Raw genomic sequence first — 18045 nt, forward strand, 5'->3', positions numbered from 1 at the left:
TCTTCTGTGTTTTATTTCTGTACTGGTAGCATGTTATCATTTCCTCTTCGTAGTTTTTCCTTTTCAACTTCACAAAGTACTTCATAATAATTTCAGAATTTTTTTTACAAAAATTGTGTAATTGTAATATCAACAATTTTCATAGTAATTTTGAAAAATGCCTTTTTCTGTCAATTTTGTTTTTTTTTCATCTGGTTTTGTAACATTATAATGTCAAATTTCAAAATAATAAGACAACTGAAAAATAAAATTAATTTTGTTACACTTTGAGAATATCACTACCCCATCCCCAATCATCTTTTTTTGTTTTACCTGTATGTATTTGTATATCTGATATATCAATATACTTTTGATCATGTACCTTTTGAATATCGTAACAAATGTGCAACTTAATATTTTTTTTCCTTTTCGGTAATCTCTAATCTCGTTTATACTGATAAGATATTTAACCTGTCTACAGCATGTAAACATACTTAAACCTAAAATTTGTAAGTTGAAACTTTTGTCAACATTATTCATCTCCTGGATAACCATGTTGTCTGGTCTTGACAGCTGAGAAAATGTTATGTAATTAAATTTGATATCGCTTATGTTTAGTCACTGTCCAAAATCAGGTGTAATAAATGTTGATAATCTCAATTGGTATTTAGCCTGAAGACAAATATGTCTGAGGCTGGAAATTAAATCCGGTCTCATTGACTGCCAGATCTCACTTTGGGCACAACATTTCCCGATCTCACATGAGCACATACCCTTGTTTGTTTTTGCAAAGAGTGAAACAGCTGCATTTTACTACAGGCTTATCTCCCTTTTATGTATACCAAAAGAGAACAATGGTATACTTGTAAGTCTCGTTTTTATTGATAATTCCTATAGTTATGAAACAAGGAGCATGAGTTATCATAGCTGTCAATCTTGCTGAAGAATTTTTGAAAGAAAAAGTCCAGAATTATCAAAATGGTAGTAGCAATATATAAAAGTATACCAATTAATAACTTTTTAAAAATTGACTAATAAGAAGTTAGAGCAGAAATACTTGAAAATTCAGAACTTTCTGAATAACCTTGCCTTAAGCTTGCCATATTAAAAATGAAATAAGATTTCATGCAAAGTCTAAAAAAGAGTCAAGGATATTGCATTAAAAAAAAGATAAAAGAGCTTAACACAGTGTTTCTTTGTTATTTGTTTGAGTAAGTTTTGGTGTAATTTTCCAGTTAATTTGTGAGTAATACATTTGATGTGCACTTTGAAAATTAAAACCTGGTGTTTTGTAACTTTTTTTTTTCGTTCACTGCTTGGATGATATGATATAATAAGAACACATGCTGTGTTACACTTCAGCCGGAAGGTAGAACAAACACATTGACATCATCATGAATGTTATGTGTGACTTCACAAAATCAAGTTTCTGAATGTTGATGCCAAAATCTGTAGTTGTAATGCAATACATAGTTAAACTAAACTTAAGACGATTTAAAAAAAAAAATTTTGTATAGCTAGGTATCGGGAAATTCATTCAAGAATACAATGGAAATATAACAAAAATGGCAGCCAGGTGTCTTTTAACCTTCTTCTGGCCATTGGCTCTGTTGTCCATTTTCCCTCTCACCTCTATATTAATATTTACCTGTACTGGTGTTTCCGTGTTTTTTAAATAGGGTTTTTTTTTACCTGTCTGCGCATGCTTCCTAACAAATTAAGAATTTAGCGAGGTCAGCATTACCTGATATATCAGATATTTTCTGTGGTTTTTAAACACCTAAGTATTGTTGACCTTTGACCTAGATCTCTACCTGTGTGTGTACAGATATATATATATCAAGTGTGTATATGTGTGTAGAAGGCGTTCGTCAGATATTACCTTGCTGGTTTGATGTATGTGACTCGACCAGACAACTGTTTGCTGAAAGTTGGTGCTTTGCAGTGTATTTGCGACATTTTTTTAAATGTCTAGCTACTGTATTGAAAGTGAACATTTTGCTTGCGAACTCCAGCCAAAGTGGGCTGTCAGAAAACAGCTATAGTAAATTGACGGAAGTAGTGTGACTCACCTGGGTAGTGTACAAGTTCACAGATGAATTCTACTCGGAATTGTGTTGAAATTTAATCTCAAGAAAACAATAAAAAGTCTTTGGAGATTTGTTTATATAACTGTCTACACAGGGAGTACACTATTGGCTTGTAAATTGAGGCCAGTTGGTGCACTGTGTGAATGAGGGGCTGATAGTACAGGGAGTCAGGTTTGGGACGGAAGCCCCTAGGGAGCTATAAACCCTGGATAGATAAAGCACTGCTTTACATATACAATCAGTGGTGTACACATGAGCATCTGTACATAGCTGCCTGGGAAGTGTATGTGTATATGTCTGCTGTCTGTGTAGCCTGCTGGAGCCTTGTGAACAGGATCTCTTGATATTTTCAAATTCTTAGTGGAGATAACAGAGCCTTGAGGAATGTTCACTGCAGTTTAGTCATAGCTCTGGAGCATTGATGTGTTGTGTTTTTCGAAGTTCCCCAGTCTGTTAAATTCTCTAGGACCGATTCTATATCAAGATTCAGAGTGGAGTTTGTGTTGCCTTGCAGCAGGAAACTAGATACTTTCACATCTACGACATGAGGTTTGCTGAATCTAGACCCGCATGTTCCCTCCCTGTGTTATGATAAACTTCTCCCCTCCTGTTTCACCCCACCCAAAACTGCAGTTAGATATAAACATAATAGTGGCACTATAACTAGATTTGGACCAGCTATCTCACCATCTGTATCAGACCTCAAGTCTACGGAACATGAAAGCATATCATTTTGCTCTAGTAATGCTTTGAATTTATATTTCTGAGGAAAAGTTTTAAGTCTTGCGTAAAGAAGAATGTACTGACTGCCAATTCCAGAAACAACTTATCACAGGAAATTTAGTCTTAAGATAGATTCTAGCAGAGCTAGATGAACTAAGCAGGGAGACCCAAAAGAATTTTTCCATTTCTTTTTCAGTTTCTTGGAGATCCACTTGGTATATATTTTTGTTGAAGTTTTCTAACTATTTTTCGCCATGGTTCTTGTCACCAACAGTTTCCTCATCAGCTTTATGGTGGATGCCCGTGGGGGTGCCATGAGGGGGCGTCGACACTCTGGGGTCCGGATCATCATCCCCCCTAGAAAAGCATCCATGCCCACCCGTGTCACCTGTCGCCTGATCAAGAAGGACAAACTGATGCACCCACTTCCCCTAAATGAAGGTGAAGCCCTGGCCGCCAGGATCTTGGAGATGGGACCTGTAGCTACAAAGTTCCTAGGGTGAGTACAATTCCATTCAAAAAGCCGAATAATTTGAACCTAAATACCAGATTTGTTTCTTAATAAGCCCAAGAGGTCAGCACTTCCTTGACTGAAATAGAGCAGCAGGCTTATTTAAGGGTTGTGACTATGCATTTGCTGGAATTTCTAATGAAATGCTTAAGAAATGTTGGTGGATTCATTTCCAGGCAAGGTTTCGTTGCCAAATAAATTCATTATTTTTTTTTTCCTTTTGGGGATGGGGGTGGGGGACACCTTTTACTAAAAACATATTAAAATAGATGAAGATGTGCCAGTGAAAAAAATACCACATAGTTTTACTGGGTAGTTAAGATATAGAATTCTTGATTATACTGTACAAATGGAGCCTAGGGCTACAAGGGTGGCCTATAACTAAACCTGTCTAATCTGACCAGTGAGTCTATACTGAAGCCTGTTGAAAAACAGATAATGTGGAAACATAGACAAAACAACTGTTTACATTAGCTGGTGTGATGTGACAACTCACAGGGTTTCATTATCTTCATTGATAAGAATTTGTTTGCTGTCGGATTAGAGAAGATTTTTGAGAGAATGGGGTCATATTAGACAGGTTTGTTCGCGGAAAATATCATTCAAACCAGTTTCTGTGATAATCAGGGGTCAGAATAGACAGACCTGTCATAATATTCAATCATATGTCACATAGGAAAGCATGTGTGTGTCTTATTAAGAATGGAATCATGAAAAGCTGTTGAAGTGTTCCACACAAAAACCATCAATTAATGTAAACTGATACTACCAGTCAGAAGACATTATTTTTGAGGAAGTAACCAAATTTTCTTTATGTGTACAAGGATTTCGTGTCAGGCGACCGGTGTTTACATACAAGATTAAGAGATAATAGTTTGAAACATGCAAACTAGGGAAAAAAATCTTCTCGAACAAGTACATCGTCTTGTTCCACCCAGTTAACTGTGAATGGTGTTGACAGTGTTATTTTAAGCTGTAAAAATTGGAAGTTGGGCAAAGGTAAATGTTGAGACAAAGGATGAGAGTAGGAACATGTGTGTTGTGAACATTTTTTGTATTTAAGTGGATGGAATGGATGCAGGACACTAATTAGGTTTTAAAGGTTATGTTTTGAAATTAGTTGTCTTCAATTTGTGATTATAGTGCCAAAACGAAATGAGTATTGATCAGTACACTTTTGACAGATTTAGGGGTGGGGATGAATGGAATGTTAGATTGAAGGGTATGATGATAGATGGATGGGTGCAAAGAGATGGTAGATGGAGAAAAGGGATTGAATTGGATAGAATATGGAGGTGAGGGTGAAATAGGGTGGTAGATGAAGGGGAGGTGTGCAATTGGGTGGTAGATGGAGGGGAGGGATGGAATTGAATGTTAGATTGAAAGGAGAGGTGTAATTGGATGGAAGATTGAATTAAGAGGTGGAATTAAATGTAACACGGAGGTATTTGGGTCGAATTGGATTGTTTGGGTGGGGAAACTGGTTTTGGGTTCGTATATAAGAAATCACCTAAACCTATCAGATGATGGGAGAATGCAGGACAGGAAGGTTAACCAAAACCACCATTTGTCATCAGATGTGTTCTGTCACTGTCCCCACATGATAAGGCATTTTTCAGGCAGGATATATTACATGTAGAAATTAGATTTGATTGATTGTAAGTGCACCCCAGCTGGTGTAGGTCACCCACCATAGTTTGTCAGTAGGTTATCAGTGACTGCAGACTGTGATATAAATTACAGAAGGGAACATGGCTATGGGTGACTGTTATGTGTATCAGTGTTACAACACTTGTCAGTCAAATATCTTTATACAGAATGTCAACTGGCAGCCAGGGACATCTAGAGTACAGAATAGACCTAATCTAGTGTGTGGAATATACATTTCACTTCATTGACAGTTCCTTTTCTGAGAATATATTTCACTTTGGCAGATGGTGGATGGACTGTTTCCATTCATAAATACATTTCATTTGATAGAATTTATTTCATCTTTGATAGGTAAAGTTCTTTAACTGAACCAATTCAGTCATAAAATTACCAAACAGTAAATCCAAATTTAATGACTAATCAAACATGTTTAAAATGTATGCTGTTTTTCCTCAATATTACTAGAAGGGAATATAATATTGAATTATTAACCTGTTTTGGAGGTGAATACGAGTATTTATGAACTTTTGGACGATGATATGTCCTTCTCAGGTCAATGATTGTTTATTTATACAGCAACAATCTGTGTTCTGATTGGTCTAAAATTGCAGCACAGGTTACTGGATTGTTGTTTCAACCCATAAGATGTTTGACTTCATTTTGGACTTTTACTTCATGGTCTGTTTTGTTATAACATTGGGGGGACAACGTCTGGTAACGGGAAGAGTCAAGGAGATGGTTAACCATCACCATCATCATCATCATCATCATCATTATCATCATCATAATCATCATCACCATCATCATCATCATAATAATCATCATCATCATCATCATCATCATCAATGTTTCGTCATATAAATATAGTATATTTAGACATATGAGAGTTGCTTTGACCAATCAGTGTGTAGGAGAAATGAAAAAAACATATACAGCTCTTGTGATAGAATGGAAGAACTTTGAGAAAACCAACAAAGAAACTTGGTATGACAAGTTACTGTACCTTTTCACATTTAATCATGGAAACTTTTTGAAGAAAAGTGAGTACATTCGAGACTTTTCCGATTTTAGTTGAAAGTCTTCCAACCATATTCTGTGTCAAATGATATTTACACACAGTTTTCTAAAGTCTGACTAAGAAATGAAAAAAAAAAACCATAAATGTCAGTTTCTTTAAATTGAATGAGATGCATTGTTAGATCAGCTTCAGAAAGGGTTTTACATTTAATGGCTTGTTGGATATACAATGTACATGTATGATTTCTTTGTCCGTGTTAGTGGTACATATTAAAGTTCACTTTCAATTTCTTTCAATGAATCGGTCTCATTGTTAGATGAATCTTGTAAAAAATAAAATGTTTTGGCTTTGTTTCATATCTGAATATACCCGGATATACAATATGTCTTGTATGATCTTATTTGCTTTTACAATAGAAATATTCTTTCTCTATTTTTCTCTTTGATAAAATTTCATCGGGTTCGGTAAAGCAAAGTTTGTTTAAGACAAAATAAATTAAAACGTGGAAAGGTTCTCAAATATTCCAGATTATCATATGGGGCAAGTACACCAGGCCCCACTTGTATAAAACATGTCAACTTGAGATTTCCTCAAGTCGAGATTTTCCTCAGCTAATATCTCCTCAAAAACGGCTTGTATAAAATTTTCTCAAGGAACAGGAGGAAGTCATCGGCTAGGATGTCCTGAAATTCCTTGAGGAATTTTCATACAAGATATTTTCAAGGAGATATTAGCTGAGGAAAATCTCAACTTGAGGAAATCTCAAGTTGAGATGTTTTATATAAGTGGGGCCTGATTTTCATCATTTACAAAAATAGATATTTACCCAGAGTAAGCTGACAATGCTTAGAGTTTGTTTACAATGTGGTTTAATTAATCTTTTAGCATGTAAATAGTGGCAAAAGGTGTATCGAGGTTAACTCATTATTTCATAGGGTCATCTCTGCCATGTGTAATTTCTGATGAGTTTCAGAAATAAGAAGTAACACAGTCATTAGCAGAACTTGCCTATTATAGACTGGTTTGAGTCATTGTATATATATTGTAGTCTTTGTTTAACATGACAATATTTCCAGGGATCAAAGAACGATAGTAAATGATATCCATTTAAAGTAATTGAAGATCAACATCAGATATTTTGGAAAAACAGACCAGGCTGATAGTTTAAATAGATTACTTTACAGTTATTGTCAGTACGTAAATTCTTCAGAAACAAAATGAGTGACAAACAGGTTTTTAGACCAAAATAAAGTTTGTGTGTCAAAGCCAGTCATTTTTTGTAATTACAGAGAAAGCTGTTGTTTATTTCATGTTTATTGAAGAAAATTGTAGAAAAAGCTTAAGCAACATTTAAGTAATGCTTCAAAGTATCACGTATTTGTATAAATTAAAGTTTGCAACTGAAGGGAGCCATATGAACGATCTTCCCCATGTTTTGCATATTTCAAAAAACATCAATTATGAATTTGTTTTCACAGGAAATTTATCACATATGTCTATTTCATTTCTATTCAGGTTCACTTTTGAAGTAAATATATGTTTACATTGATAGCATTTGACATGAATTAGATGAAAACATCAATATTTGCATGTATGAACATTTGGTGCTAAACTGTGTTTTATGTTCACACTTGCCAAACAATTTAGTAGGTTTAACAAAGCAAAGGATTTTTCAAAGGTAATCTTGGTGAATTGCAAAAGGGAAATTTAAAATGATTTAGTTTAACAACGCAAGGGGGATTTAATAGGGGGCAGACATTAGGAAAAATACTGCATATCTTTAATGACCAAGCTCATGAGAATTGCTGTCAGATATTTGTACTTCCTGTACAATATTGCGTCGGCAGGAAACAACACACTCAAGTGACACAGATTGACTTACACCCATCAAATAAAATTCTAGACGTTGGTGTGGATTACAAATAATCTGTCTTTTGTACTTTTTGTAATTTTCCAGGTATTCATAGGATATAAATATTATGAAACTACACAGTAAACTGTCTCTTTTAATTATAGATAATTAAAATTTAAAACCAATAATCCCTATTTTTCTATTTTAGAAATTTTTTTTAAAAAATACATATTTGTCAGTGGGTTTTAGAATAACTTAATTCAAAAAGGAAAAAACATTGAGGAAATCTGAAATAAGATCTGTGTGAAGTGTTGGATAAATATCCATGGATGTCACTTTAAGTCAACACATTATCTTACCAATGGAGATCCTCGTGTTTAAAATTCTGCTGACCCTGCCGCCCAACACTCGAGATACACTTCAAGGCAGACAAAACCATTGCTGAAAATTGACCTATTTTGACTAATCTCTTTCCTCTTAGAGACTGACATAACAGGAAATGAGGTGATATTTCTGGTTTAAGTTTAATATTCTGTTATGGGTATGATACAACAATTCTTGTTTAAATGTGAGAAAGACAAAATACAAGAGTACATGACCCTTAGGTCATGCATTGAACAGATACCTGTCTATAGAGGTCACAATTATCTCAAACTAGTGCCTCTTTATAAAGGTGAAATGTATTTGTCATAAAAACCTGTCTATATAGACCATCTTTGTATAGCACATACCTGTCTATAATGGCCATACCTGTGTAATCCTGGTAAATACTAGCTGCTGTATACCGCTCAGCTAGAGAGAACCTGTCTTGAGCACCCTCGTTGGAGTGTCAAACTTGTAAACCAGAGGTCCCAGGTTCGAATCCTAGTGCAGAGTATTGAATTAAGTAATGACCTGTTTTAAATTGGTGCCCATATAGGGCCTCTGTAATAATACTTAGCATTGCTCCACAGACAATGTTTTTACACATGGAAGGATAAATTCTTTCCTAAAGGGAGAGTTCGTAACCATGGTAAATGCTAGCTGCAATATACCACTCACCTATTTAGCTCGATCAGTTGAGCATGAGACTAGTAAATGAGAGGTCCTGGGTTCGATTCCCAGGGGAGGCATTGGGTTAAATAATGACCTCTATTACACCCTGTATAACAAACACCTATTGGTAAAGATCATCTTTACCTAAATTACCTATCATTAAATGTCATGGGTGTATAGAAAATACCTGTCTATAAAGGTCATCAATATATAACAAATACCTGTCTATAAAGGTCATCTATATATAACAAATACTTTCCTTTAAAGACCACTGGGTTTTAATCTGAATGTTAAACAACTCAATTCAACTCTACATAAAGGTCACCTGTCTATACAGGTCATCTGCATATAACAAATACCTGTCTAGGCAGGTCATCTCTGTGTTATAAAAACCTGTGTTGAAAGATGTCTTTGAAGCCACCTCAGTTCCCTTGAATCTCTAAATGAGTGTACAACAGGTATCAAAAAGGACTATTAACTTTGGATTTCAGTTGAAATATTTTCTCAGGGCTATTGGGGATACAAAACTTTGTTTTAATGAAATTAAGAGGGAGGCATATGGCTAAGTTGTATGGTGTAAAGTTGGAAGTGTAGTCGTGTGCTAATGAACTTTGAGTGGAAAGAAGAGATAGTGATAGACCAGGCCATCTTCCTGGGGGTCATGAAAACCAGCTGGAATGATCAGAAAAGCAATTATCTCCTTGGCTATGGATGGGGGCTCACCATGGGAGATGGGGGTATAAAATTCACAGAAATATTAAGATAGTATGTTGGGATATGGAAACTGTTTATTAAGATGTGATACTGTGTGTACGGCCACGCCACACCGTAATAATTCATATCTAATTATTGTTGTGTCATTGTGACCAGAGTCATTGGTATGTGTGTACAGGGTGTGGGCCAGTAATGATGGCAGCCAGATGAGGAGGCTGTTTCACAGTTCTATCATATACACAGGCATTCTCTACACACAGAGTGGTACTTTTTGACACATATGTCATCCTATTACCATGCTGAATCACAGCAAGCCCACCAGTAATTATTGTAGTTTAATAGAACTGAAAACAAATATTACTACACTAATTGTCAAAGATAAGTCCACACTTGTGAGGCAGAATATTGGCCATCTGGGGCTACTGCAGGATAAAAAGAAGAGTGTCATGATGAAAACAAATTTTGTTGAGGCTTCAAACCATACTTAGTTTGTATCTGAAAGTTTTAAAGTGTTACAGAAATGACCCAGCCCTATCATATCATATATATAACTGGGGTAAGATCTGAATACTATGGAGTTAGCCAAAAATAGCATGTATTGAGCCATATTTATCTGTAAATAAGCCCATTACTAGTAATAAGCCAGCCCATATCTATTGATATTCAGCAGAAATATAAATCAATGATGTTAATATATATTATATTATATCTTATATTATATTATATATTATATTATTATATTATATTATATCATGTATTACAGGCGCATTGTCATCGAGATCCCACACTTTGCTTCACTGAGAGGAAAGGAACGCGAGATCAAGATTCTGAGGAGTGACAATGGAGAGAAATGGGAAGAGCACCCGATCCTGGCAACAGATGATGCTGTCAACAAGGCTTTGAATGAGAGTCTGGAAGGTAGGGTCATCTGAGGCTACTAAGGGAGGTAACTCCTTTAGGAGGAGGTGAACCTGAAGAGATTAAACTCTGGTCTGGTCTTTGTTTGATCCAAATATGTAATAAATGTTTAGAGGGGTTAAGAGCAAGTCACTAATGTTGATAATATCTGTAAGAAAATTGTTTTTATTAGCAAATTTTTGAAAAAGGGAAAGTTTATTTTTCTTTCAAAACTCTTACTTAAAGATTCAAATTGTTGAACTGTAATTGGTAAAAGAATTCTAACAAAGCAGTAAATATGGTTGTGAATGTTTGGACACTGCTTGGTTGTGGTGTCGGGCTCAGCTAACAATACCGGTTTGTAAACATTGAGATATTTTGTTAATGTGTAATGGTGTATCAAAATGACTTTTTTCAGACCTGGAACATGAGGATGACTTGGCAAACAAGCGTATCACACGTATTCTGACAGATGACTTCCCTCGCTACTTTGCACTGGTAACAAGGGTTCGAGAGGAACGACAGAGCGTAGGAGAAGAAGGTGGAGTGATCAGCTCCACAGTTGTGCCTCAGGTTCAAGCAGTTTTCCCTGAGGGCGCTCTCACTAAGAAAATTCGTGTCGGATTACAGGTACATCTAGTTAACAATCATCCTTATATATACTTCTATCTCCGACCTATTGTCAGCGCTACAGCTTTTGAACAATTTTTCAGTTAAATTTACTTGGGTATCTATGTTTCAATATTGTTGCATTCTTTATATCAACAAAATTGTATGTAAATAGCTCAATCATTCAAAATAATTTTGTAATAGTGAATGAATTTGATATACTTATTTGGAATAATAAAAGCCATGAATTCATCAACTGTCTACTATCATTCCATATTATGTACTTTTCTCTCTCTCTCCTTTTTCTCTTGCTCTGTTTTTAGTTTGTTTATTTGTTTTTATTGCAAAACTGTTTACTTCTTCTGTGGATAAATTGCTATTTAAATTAAAGTGATAGGGTTGGCAAAGATGGCATTATTTACATTTTGGTGTGTGAACTAACACGCCCATCAAATTTTGTCAGATTTTGTGATTATTAAAAATGAATCTGTGTGATCTCATGGATTATGAAAGGTAAGGCTGTTGTGTGAGCTGGTTTTATTTCTCTTTCATTTTTAGCCAGCCGGGCCTATTGTGAGGCTAGTGGAATTTCAAACCGACATTTTTTAAAGCAACTGTATATAGAATGATGACCTCCCCTCTACATTTATGCACTCTATTTTCTTTGCTTCTAGTGTGTTGGTCTGTCTTGGTGTTTGGTAGCTCTCCATTTAGTGTTAATAATAGCCCACTCAGCAACATTATCAGCCAATCTTACGCCACCCTACGTTACTTTTCTGTGAAGTTCTGTCTTCTGATTTTTTCGTTCTGTTTCATTGGCTATTGTATTTATTTGCAAAATGCTCTGAAGAAATATCTATATCATAAGTACAAATCGCTGGAAATTGAAACCAATAACTCCTGCAAAATGTCAATCACTCACCAGGCACAGCCAATCAGCCCTGACCTTGTTGCCAAGCTGCTTGGCAACCGTGTGGCCGTCAGTCCAATAGTGACTGTGGAACCAAGGCGACGTAAATTTCACAAGACCATCACCTTGACGATCCCAGTCCCGAAAGCACAACAAAAAGGAATGATAAACCCACATCGTGATGACCTGCCAAGTCTTCGAGTACTCTACAGTATCTCTGGTAAGGATATGTCACTGAGACAACGCCATCTACCAGCATAGTTTTATGTATAGCATTTCAAGGGAGATAAATCTTCCTCGCTTTGTTTTGTAAATATGTAGATATAGTAGTAGACTTTTAAACAACGCTTCAGTTTGTGGTCTTGTTGTTTGGTGACTGAATCTGTGTTGAATTTGCACTGAAAAAGTAGAAATATTTTGTTGGGATTTCTGAATCCCCTTTACCCCTGGACCCACTTCCCTTGATCCGTTCAAGATGGCTCCCTCCCTGCCTATGAGTAGTTTCAGTGATTAAGCAATATCATCATAGCTACTTGCTTTTATTGCATGACAATCCTCGGTGTTTGTCTGTCTTCATATTATCTTTTAAAGCTTTATGCTCCGTGCACATTCATGAAATATTTCAGGTCACACTTTAGTCTGAATTTTGTTATGCAAAATCATTAAAAACATTGCATTCTGGTGTTATGTGAAAACATCTACACGAAAACTAAAATGTAATGTGAAAGATTCTGTTTGTCTTTGCAATATAAGAATATTAAACAATTTGCAATGAAATTTTTAAAAAACAATGTCCAATTATTCACTGAAATTTTATACACCAAAAATTGTTAACAGTATTCACATCTCAGGATCAGTGGAAGCAAATGATTTTCACATAACAGAAGACATTTCCCGGGTAAAATCTTGCCTATCTATTTTCACATTTTATTTGGGTATTTTTAAATTTTGTCGGACAGAAATGTTCATTTTCAGTGAATTAGAATTATGATGACAATTTTAAACTGACAGCTGCTCAAGAACACTCATACATAACAAAACTGCATTGTTATCTTGCCTGCGGTCCTGCATGGTATATTATGCTCATATTTTCATGATAACATCAAATTAGGTCCTTCTAGAATTAAGATTTAGTTATGTTCAATTTTTTTTGCGCCATTTATTCAGCTGTGTTAGTTAATTTATGTAAATATGTTGTATCCTTCCAAGTAAACATACAAAATTAATTGCATCACTCGATTTCCATTCCACATATTTAGTGTTTCTGAATGTAATCAAATATTATATGAGAAAAAAAAAAAAAAAAAAAATTAACAAAACAGAAACAAAAAAAAATACATTTTAAATTTATTGAAGTTGCCTCCGTAATCTAATCTGATGTTTTTCCAAAAATTGTCGAAGATCATACAAATGAAATCTATTTTCATTCCCACTATGTAAATTAGTTATCAGATGTCATGAGCATGATTCTCACAGACACTGTGGTAATGTGATCTCACCAAATCCTTACCTGTAGAAAATCATGTTTAAATCCTAAATGGTTCTTTACCAGAAGTGGAAAAAGCAGATAGTTGCACTTGATTTTTCACCTAGCAGAGGTATTTGGTCACGTTTCAATATTTTTTATTTTTTGTAGTTAGATACTTGCACAAAGATTAGTAGTGTAGTAGGATAGATAGTACCACGAAAATATTTTAAATCTCTACATTTTGTAATTTGATTTTCATCAAATAGTATTTTACTTCCATACCTATAAACATATTTTCATCATATATATATAATTTGTCATTCATTCATACACACATTTAAATTCTTTAAGAAAGACCTAGGACTTGAAGCACAAGACTAATTTCTGAATTTTCTGCAATATTCAATGGTGCTGATGAAAATCCTTACTAATTTGAGATAAAAAGGTGCTAGATTTCTTTCTCAGATTCTCGAAAAAAAATATTATTTTGCAAACGAAATATGAAAATCCCAACAGACGTTGATATTGCTGCACTCACGCAGTAAAATCACTATATTAAAGATATGTAACTTTCTAATTTGCTTCGTCAACTGAACTGGTGATAACATGTTTTATTAATTATCAAATTGAAATTATGTTCTTGTGTAGGATAGTAGTGTTTTTGTGAAGATTCTGATGGTAAGTGTAAATCTTGATTGAAAAAATAGAGTTTCCTTCAATTTGTGGAGAAAAAAAAGCTCGAATGTCAGCGTGCACCCGCTATGTTTATAATCTCACATTGTGTTTTCTCTTGCTTTCACAATCTGTTTTTCTTCTCTTTATGCTTACCATAGGCTCGAACAACTCTTTAAACAAAGGTAAAAAGGGCAAATTTAAAACCATGTTTACGTTGAATTTGTCTGCCTCCGTGTACACATGTAAATATGTCTTCGTCCCTGATATTGTTTTGTGACTGTCTGCTCCGTTGTATTCTGTGTAAATACTAAAATAAAACTGACATTCACAAACATGGAAAGTATAAATTTATTTGTTTGTCGGTCATTTCTCTTTTAGAATTAGATTCCTCATGGAAACATAACTTGTAAGATGGAGTTGTAAAATAGAATATTTTCAATTGCGGGCATATTTATTCCTAGCTTTGTATGATATTTTTACTGGTTAAATATGCTTTGTGTATTATGATTTCCTTGCTCGTTAACGGATTGACAAAAACGCTGCTCTTTAGTTGTTGAGTAAAAATTTCATTCTCAAGTTGTCTGATTTGCTATAATGGCACAACAATATGATTTCCTTGATGAAATATTTAAACATGAAGTTTGATTTTGTAGACAATGTGTAAATAGTTTTATTATTATAATGACGATTTCTCTAATTGAAACATATTTAACATCATTTATATGACACTGTGTTTTGACCGGGACCAATCTTATCCTGCTTTAAAAAAATATTTCTAATCCGTTGTTAAATATTTTGGATTGAATTCTATAATGATATTCATGAATTTTGACATTTTGACAACTGTAATTACTCTCCTACATGCCCATTACAGATTTAACTTGGTAGATGGGCTTATTACAGAACAACGAAATAGTAATATATGACAATTCAATTAGATGTTGATGAGGGTATTACCATATAAAGACAGTGTATCAGATTTCAAATATAGTGTTTTTCCAAAGGATATCAAAGCCATGAACTTTTTAAAAATTTGTTTAATTGTATCAAAATTTAATGTCCAAATCTGCTGTATATGTGTATTTATCAAAGAAAAAAGAAGAATGAAGTTCTGTTCGCTGTAAAGTTGTCTTGACAAATGATATTGTTTTGGATTGTAGAGGGGACAGATGTGGCCATTTGGGATGACTTGACAGAGCAGACGCAACTCAAACTTGTCAATGACTGCGTTTCCTTCACTACTAGAGTTTCAGGAAGGTGGGTAGATTCACAGATCATTAATTATGGTCAATTTTTCAGTTATCTTCAAGTAATTAAAGGTATTAATGTTTGTTAAGATACCTGTCTAATTTATTGATCAGGTCAGTAGTTTAACATCAAAATCACAATATTTAAAATTACGGAATATTTTGTTTGAAAAATTATTTGAAAGGGAAGAGCAAAGACAAATCTTTGAATTTCAAAAAATTTTAAATGTAGATTATGTTAACTATTGTGCCTGTTGTTACACTGTTCAGGATTGTAAGATTATAACTTATGCAGCCTTTGTATTGGAGTCTAGAATCTAGTGATCAGCATTTGATATATTAACACGTCACTTGTTGTTGTTGACAGATTTTGGTTGATGGATTGTCAGAACTATTCTGATGCAACAAGGATGGCTACTGAGCTTTACCGAGAGGCAGTAGTCGTTCCTTATATGGCACGCTTTGTTGTGTTTGCCAAACGCACAGGTGAACAGGAAGGCAAGCTTCGCATGTTCTGTATGACGGATGACAAGATTGACAAGACTCTTGAAAAACAAGAGCATTTCGTAGAGGTAGCACGGAGTCGAGACGTAGAGGTAAATATTTGAATATTGCACCTAACAAATTAATTAGACTTTGCTAATGAATAACAAATTTGAGCACAGTGAGTTTGAAAAGTACATCTTGATAAAAGTATTTTTTCTAAAGTTGTGTTGGCTTTTTAAGGCATTTCATCTTGAAAATTATGTCTTTGTGCATTACAGAGTTATCTGCTCTTGTGAGCAGTTATTGATTGTTACAACATCGTTTGTGAGAGAGAGTGCCTTCATAAATTTGTGAGAAAATGACATAATTTCCCATGCAAACTGATAACATGACAACCAATATCTGTTAACAAGAGCAGATACCTCTGTATTTTGAAAAGACAGAATAGCGCCTGTTATGCATCAAGTAAGAAATAATTTCATTACAAATGAATTTGTGTGCCTCTAGGTGTTAGAAGGCCGACAGCAGTTTGTTGAGATGGCTGGTAATCTCATCCCGATTACCAAGTCCGGTGACCAACTCTACGTTGATTTCAAAGCCTTTCGAGAGAATCGACTCCCCTGTACCGTACGCATCCGTGACCTGGACCAGGAGCCAGCGGCACGTGTTGCATTCATGAAGGAGCCTAAAGTGGCTCGTGGAGAAGTGCCACAGACCCCCATCTGTAACTTGAATATCTCCCTCCCAGACATGTCCACCTCTAGTTCCATGGAAATGGACGGGGATGCTGCCCTTGAGCTACGCAAACGCTCCTCTCTTCTCAAGGAGTATGGTATTGGTGAGTGGTTTCTGACCATTGGTCAAGTTAAGCAATGGCTATATCAGTGGCTATGAGTAGTTTTAAAAATATGTCGTAAATTCCTGGTTACAATCATTTATGAAAACTTTCATATTTCAAAAAACTTGTATAGTTTTGTAATTAAGAAATGTGTTTCCTTTCATTTATAGTAATAGAAGACACTGTAAGCCGGGCTCAGATCAAACTGACTGATGTAGCTGACACGCTGAAGGGTGACTGGGTTGTCTTAGCTCAACAACTTGACTTTACGTCAGGGGAGATAAACCAAATAAAAAATGATTACAACACTGTCAATGACCAGGCTCTTGCCATGCTCCAGCTTTGGGCAGCAAAGGATAAGGAACAAGCTACAGGTAATATTGTCATCAAAGAGAGAAAGAAAGAAAAAAAATCTGTGTCATAATTCAAATTGAATACTATAGAAATAGATTAATTCTCTTTTTCTTTTGTGTTACCATTACCCCCCCCCCCCCCCCCCAAAAAAAAAAAAAAATTAACAAAGGAAAATTGTAAAAATAAAGTGAACTATGGTTTGATACATTCTTGCTTCTACAAATTTCTATTTTCTTTTTCAGGTAATGCATTAGAGAAAGCCTTAACAAGGATAAACAGAGAAGATGTTGTCAAAAAATGCATGTACAATGTGGAAACAGTAGAAGATGAAGTAGAGGCAGCAGCAGCTAGGGTAGCTATGGACCAATCAGGTAAGCTTTTACATGACACACTGAATCAATTATCCACCAATCAGAAATGGTCTTACAAAGAAAGAAGATGCTCAAAATCAGCCAATCCTGTGATTCCATATATCTGATCCAGGAAGTGGAAATTTTGACCAATAGAAGAGAGTTTTACATATAAAAAAAGTTGATGTGTATTAAAAAACAAAACATGTCTTCTTCAGGTAAAATTTACAAGAAAATCATGTTTTGTTTGTGCATAGAGTAGAACTTAAGATAGTGACATACATGAATGTTATACAAAACTACACTGTACAACAATGTACAATAATGCCTTACAGTCAAATTGTGTATAATATGTAACATTTGTTTATCAATTTCTGTCAACAGGTGATGTGTTTTCATAATGATCTATTTCATAATACACTTATCTTTAAATTTCTGTTGGTGCTGTCCAGAAATTACAACAGAAGATTAAGTTTAAAGCTTATCTACATCAGGATGAAGTACAAATCACACTGGAAACATTTCTGAAAATGATTTATGAAGTCATTCCATGTTGAATCTGTTGATATTAAGTAAAGGAAAAACAGTGATTAGTGATGGCAGAATAGTTTCACTATATTTGATCATGGCTGTTTATTT

At 34.7% G+C, this 18045-nt stretch overlaps 1 protein-coding gene across 1 annotated transcript in view; it reads left to right on the forward strand.

The window, feature by feature from the left end:
• Positions 1-18045, forward strand: part of LOC132554521 (ankyrin-2-like) — a 189659-nt gene that overhangs the window by 92932 nt on the left and 78682 nt on the right. Inside the window, exons 30-39 of the mRNA XM_060218839.1 lie at positions 3067-3291; positions 10336-10490; positions 10882-11099; positions 12004-12208; positions 14290-14313; positions 15292-15388; positions 15746-15974; positions 16372-16702; positions 16873-17076; positions 17299-17427. Coding sequence (XP_060074822.1) covers positions 3067-3291; positions 10336-10490; positions 10882-11099; positions 12004-12208; positions 14290-14313; positions 15292-15388; positions 15746-15974; positions 16372-16702; positions 16873-17076; positions 17299-17427 — 1817 coding nt within the window. The remainder of the gene's footprint in view (positions 1-3066; positions 3292-10335; positions 10491-10881; positions 11100-12003; positions 12209-14289; positions 14314-15291; positions 15389-15745; positions 15975-16371; positions 16703-16872; positions 17077-17298; positions 17428-18045) is intronic.

The sequence above is a fragment of the Ylistrum balloti genome, unplaced genomic scaffold (genome assembly GCF_031769215.1).
Source record: "Ylistrum balloti isolate Yb309-2 unplaced genomic scaffold, AGI_CSIRO_Ybal_v1 Utg370416, whole genome shotgun sequence".
Classification (NCBI taxonomy): domain Eukaryota; kingdom Metazoa; phylum Mollusca; class Bivalvia; order Pectinida; family Pectinidae; genus Ylistrum; species Ylistrum balloti.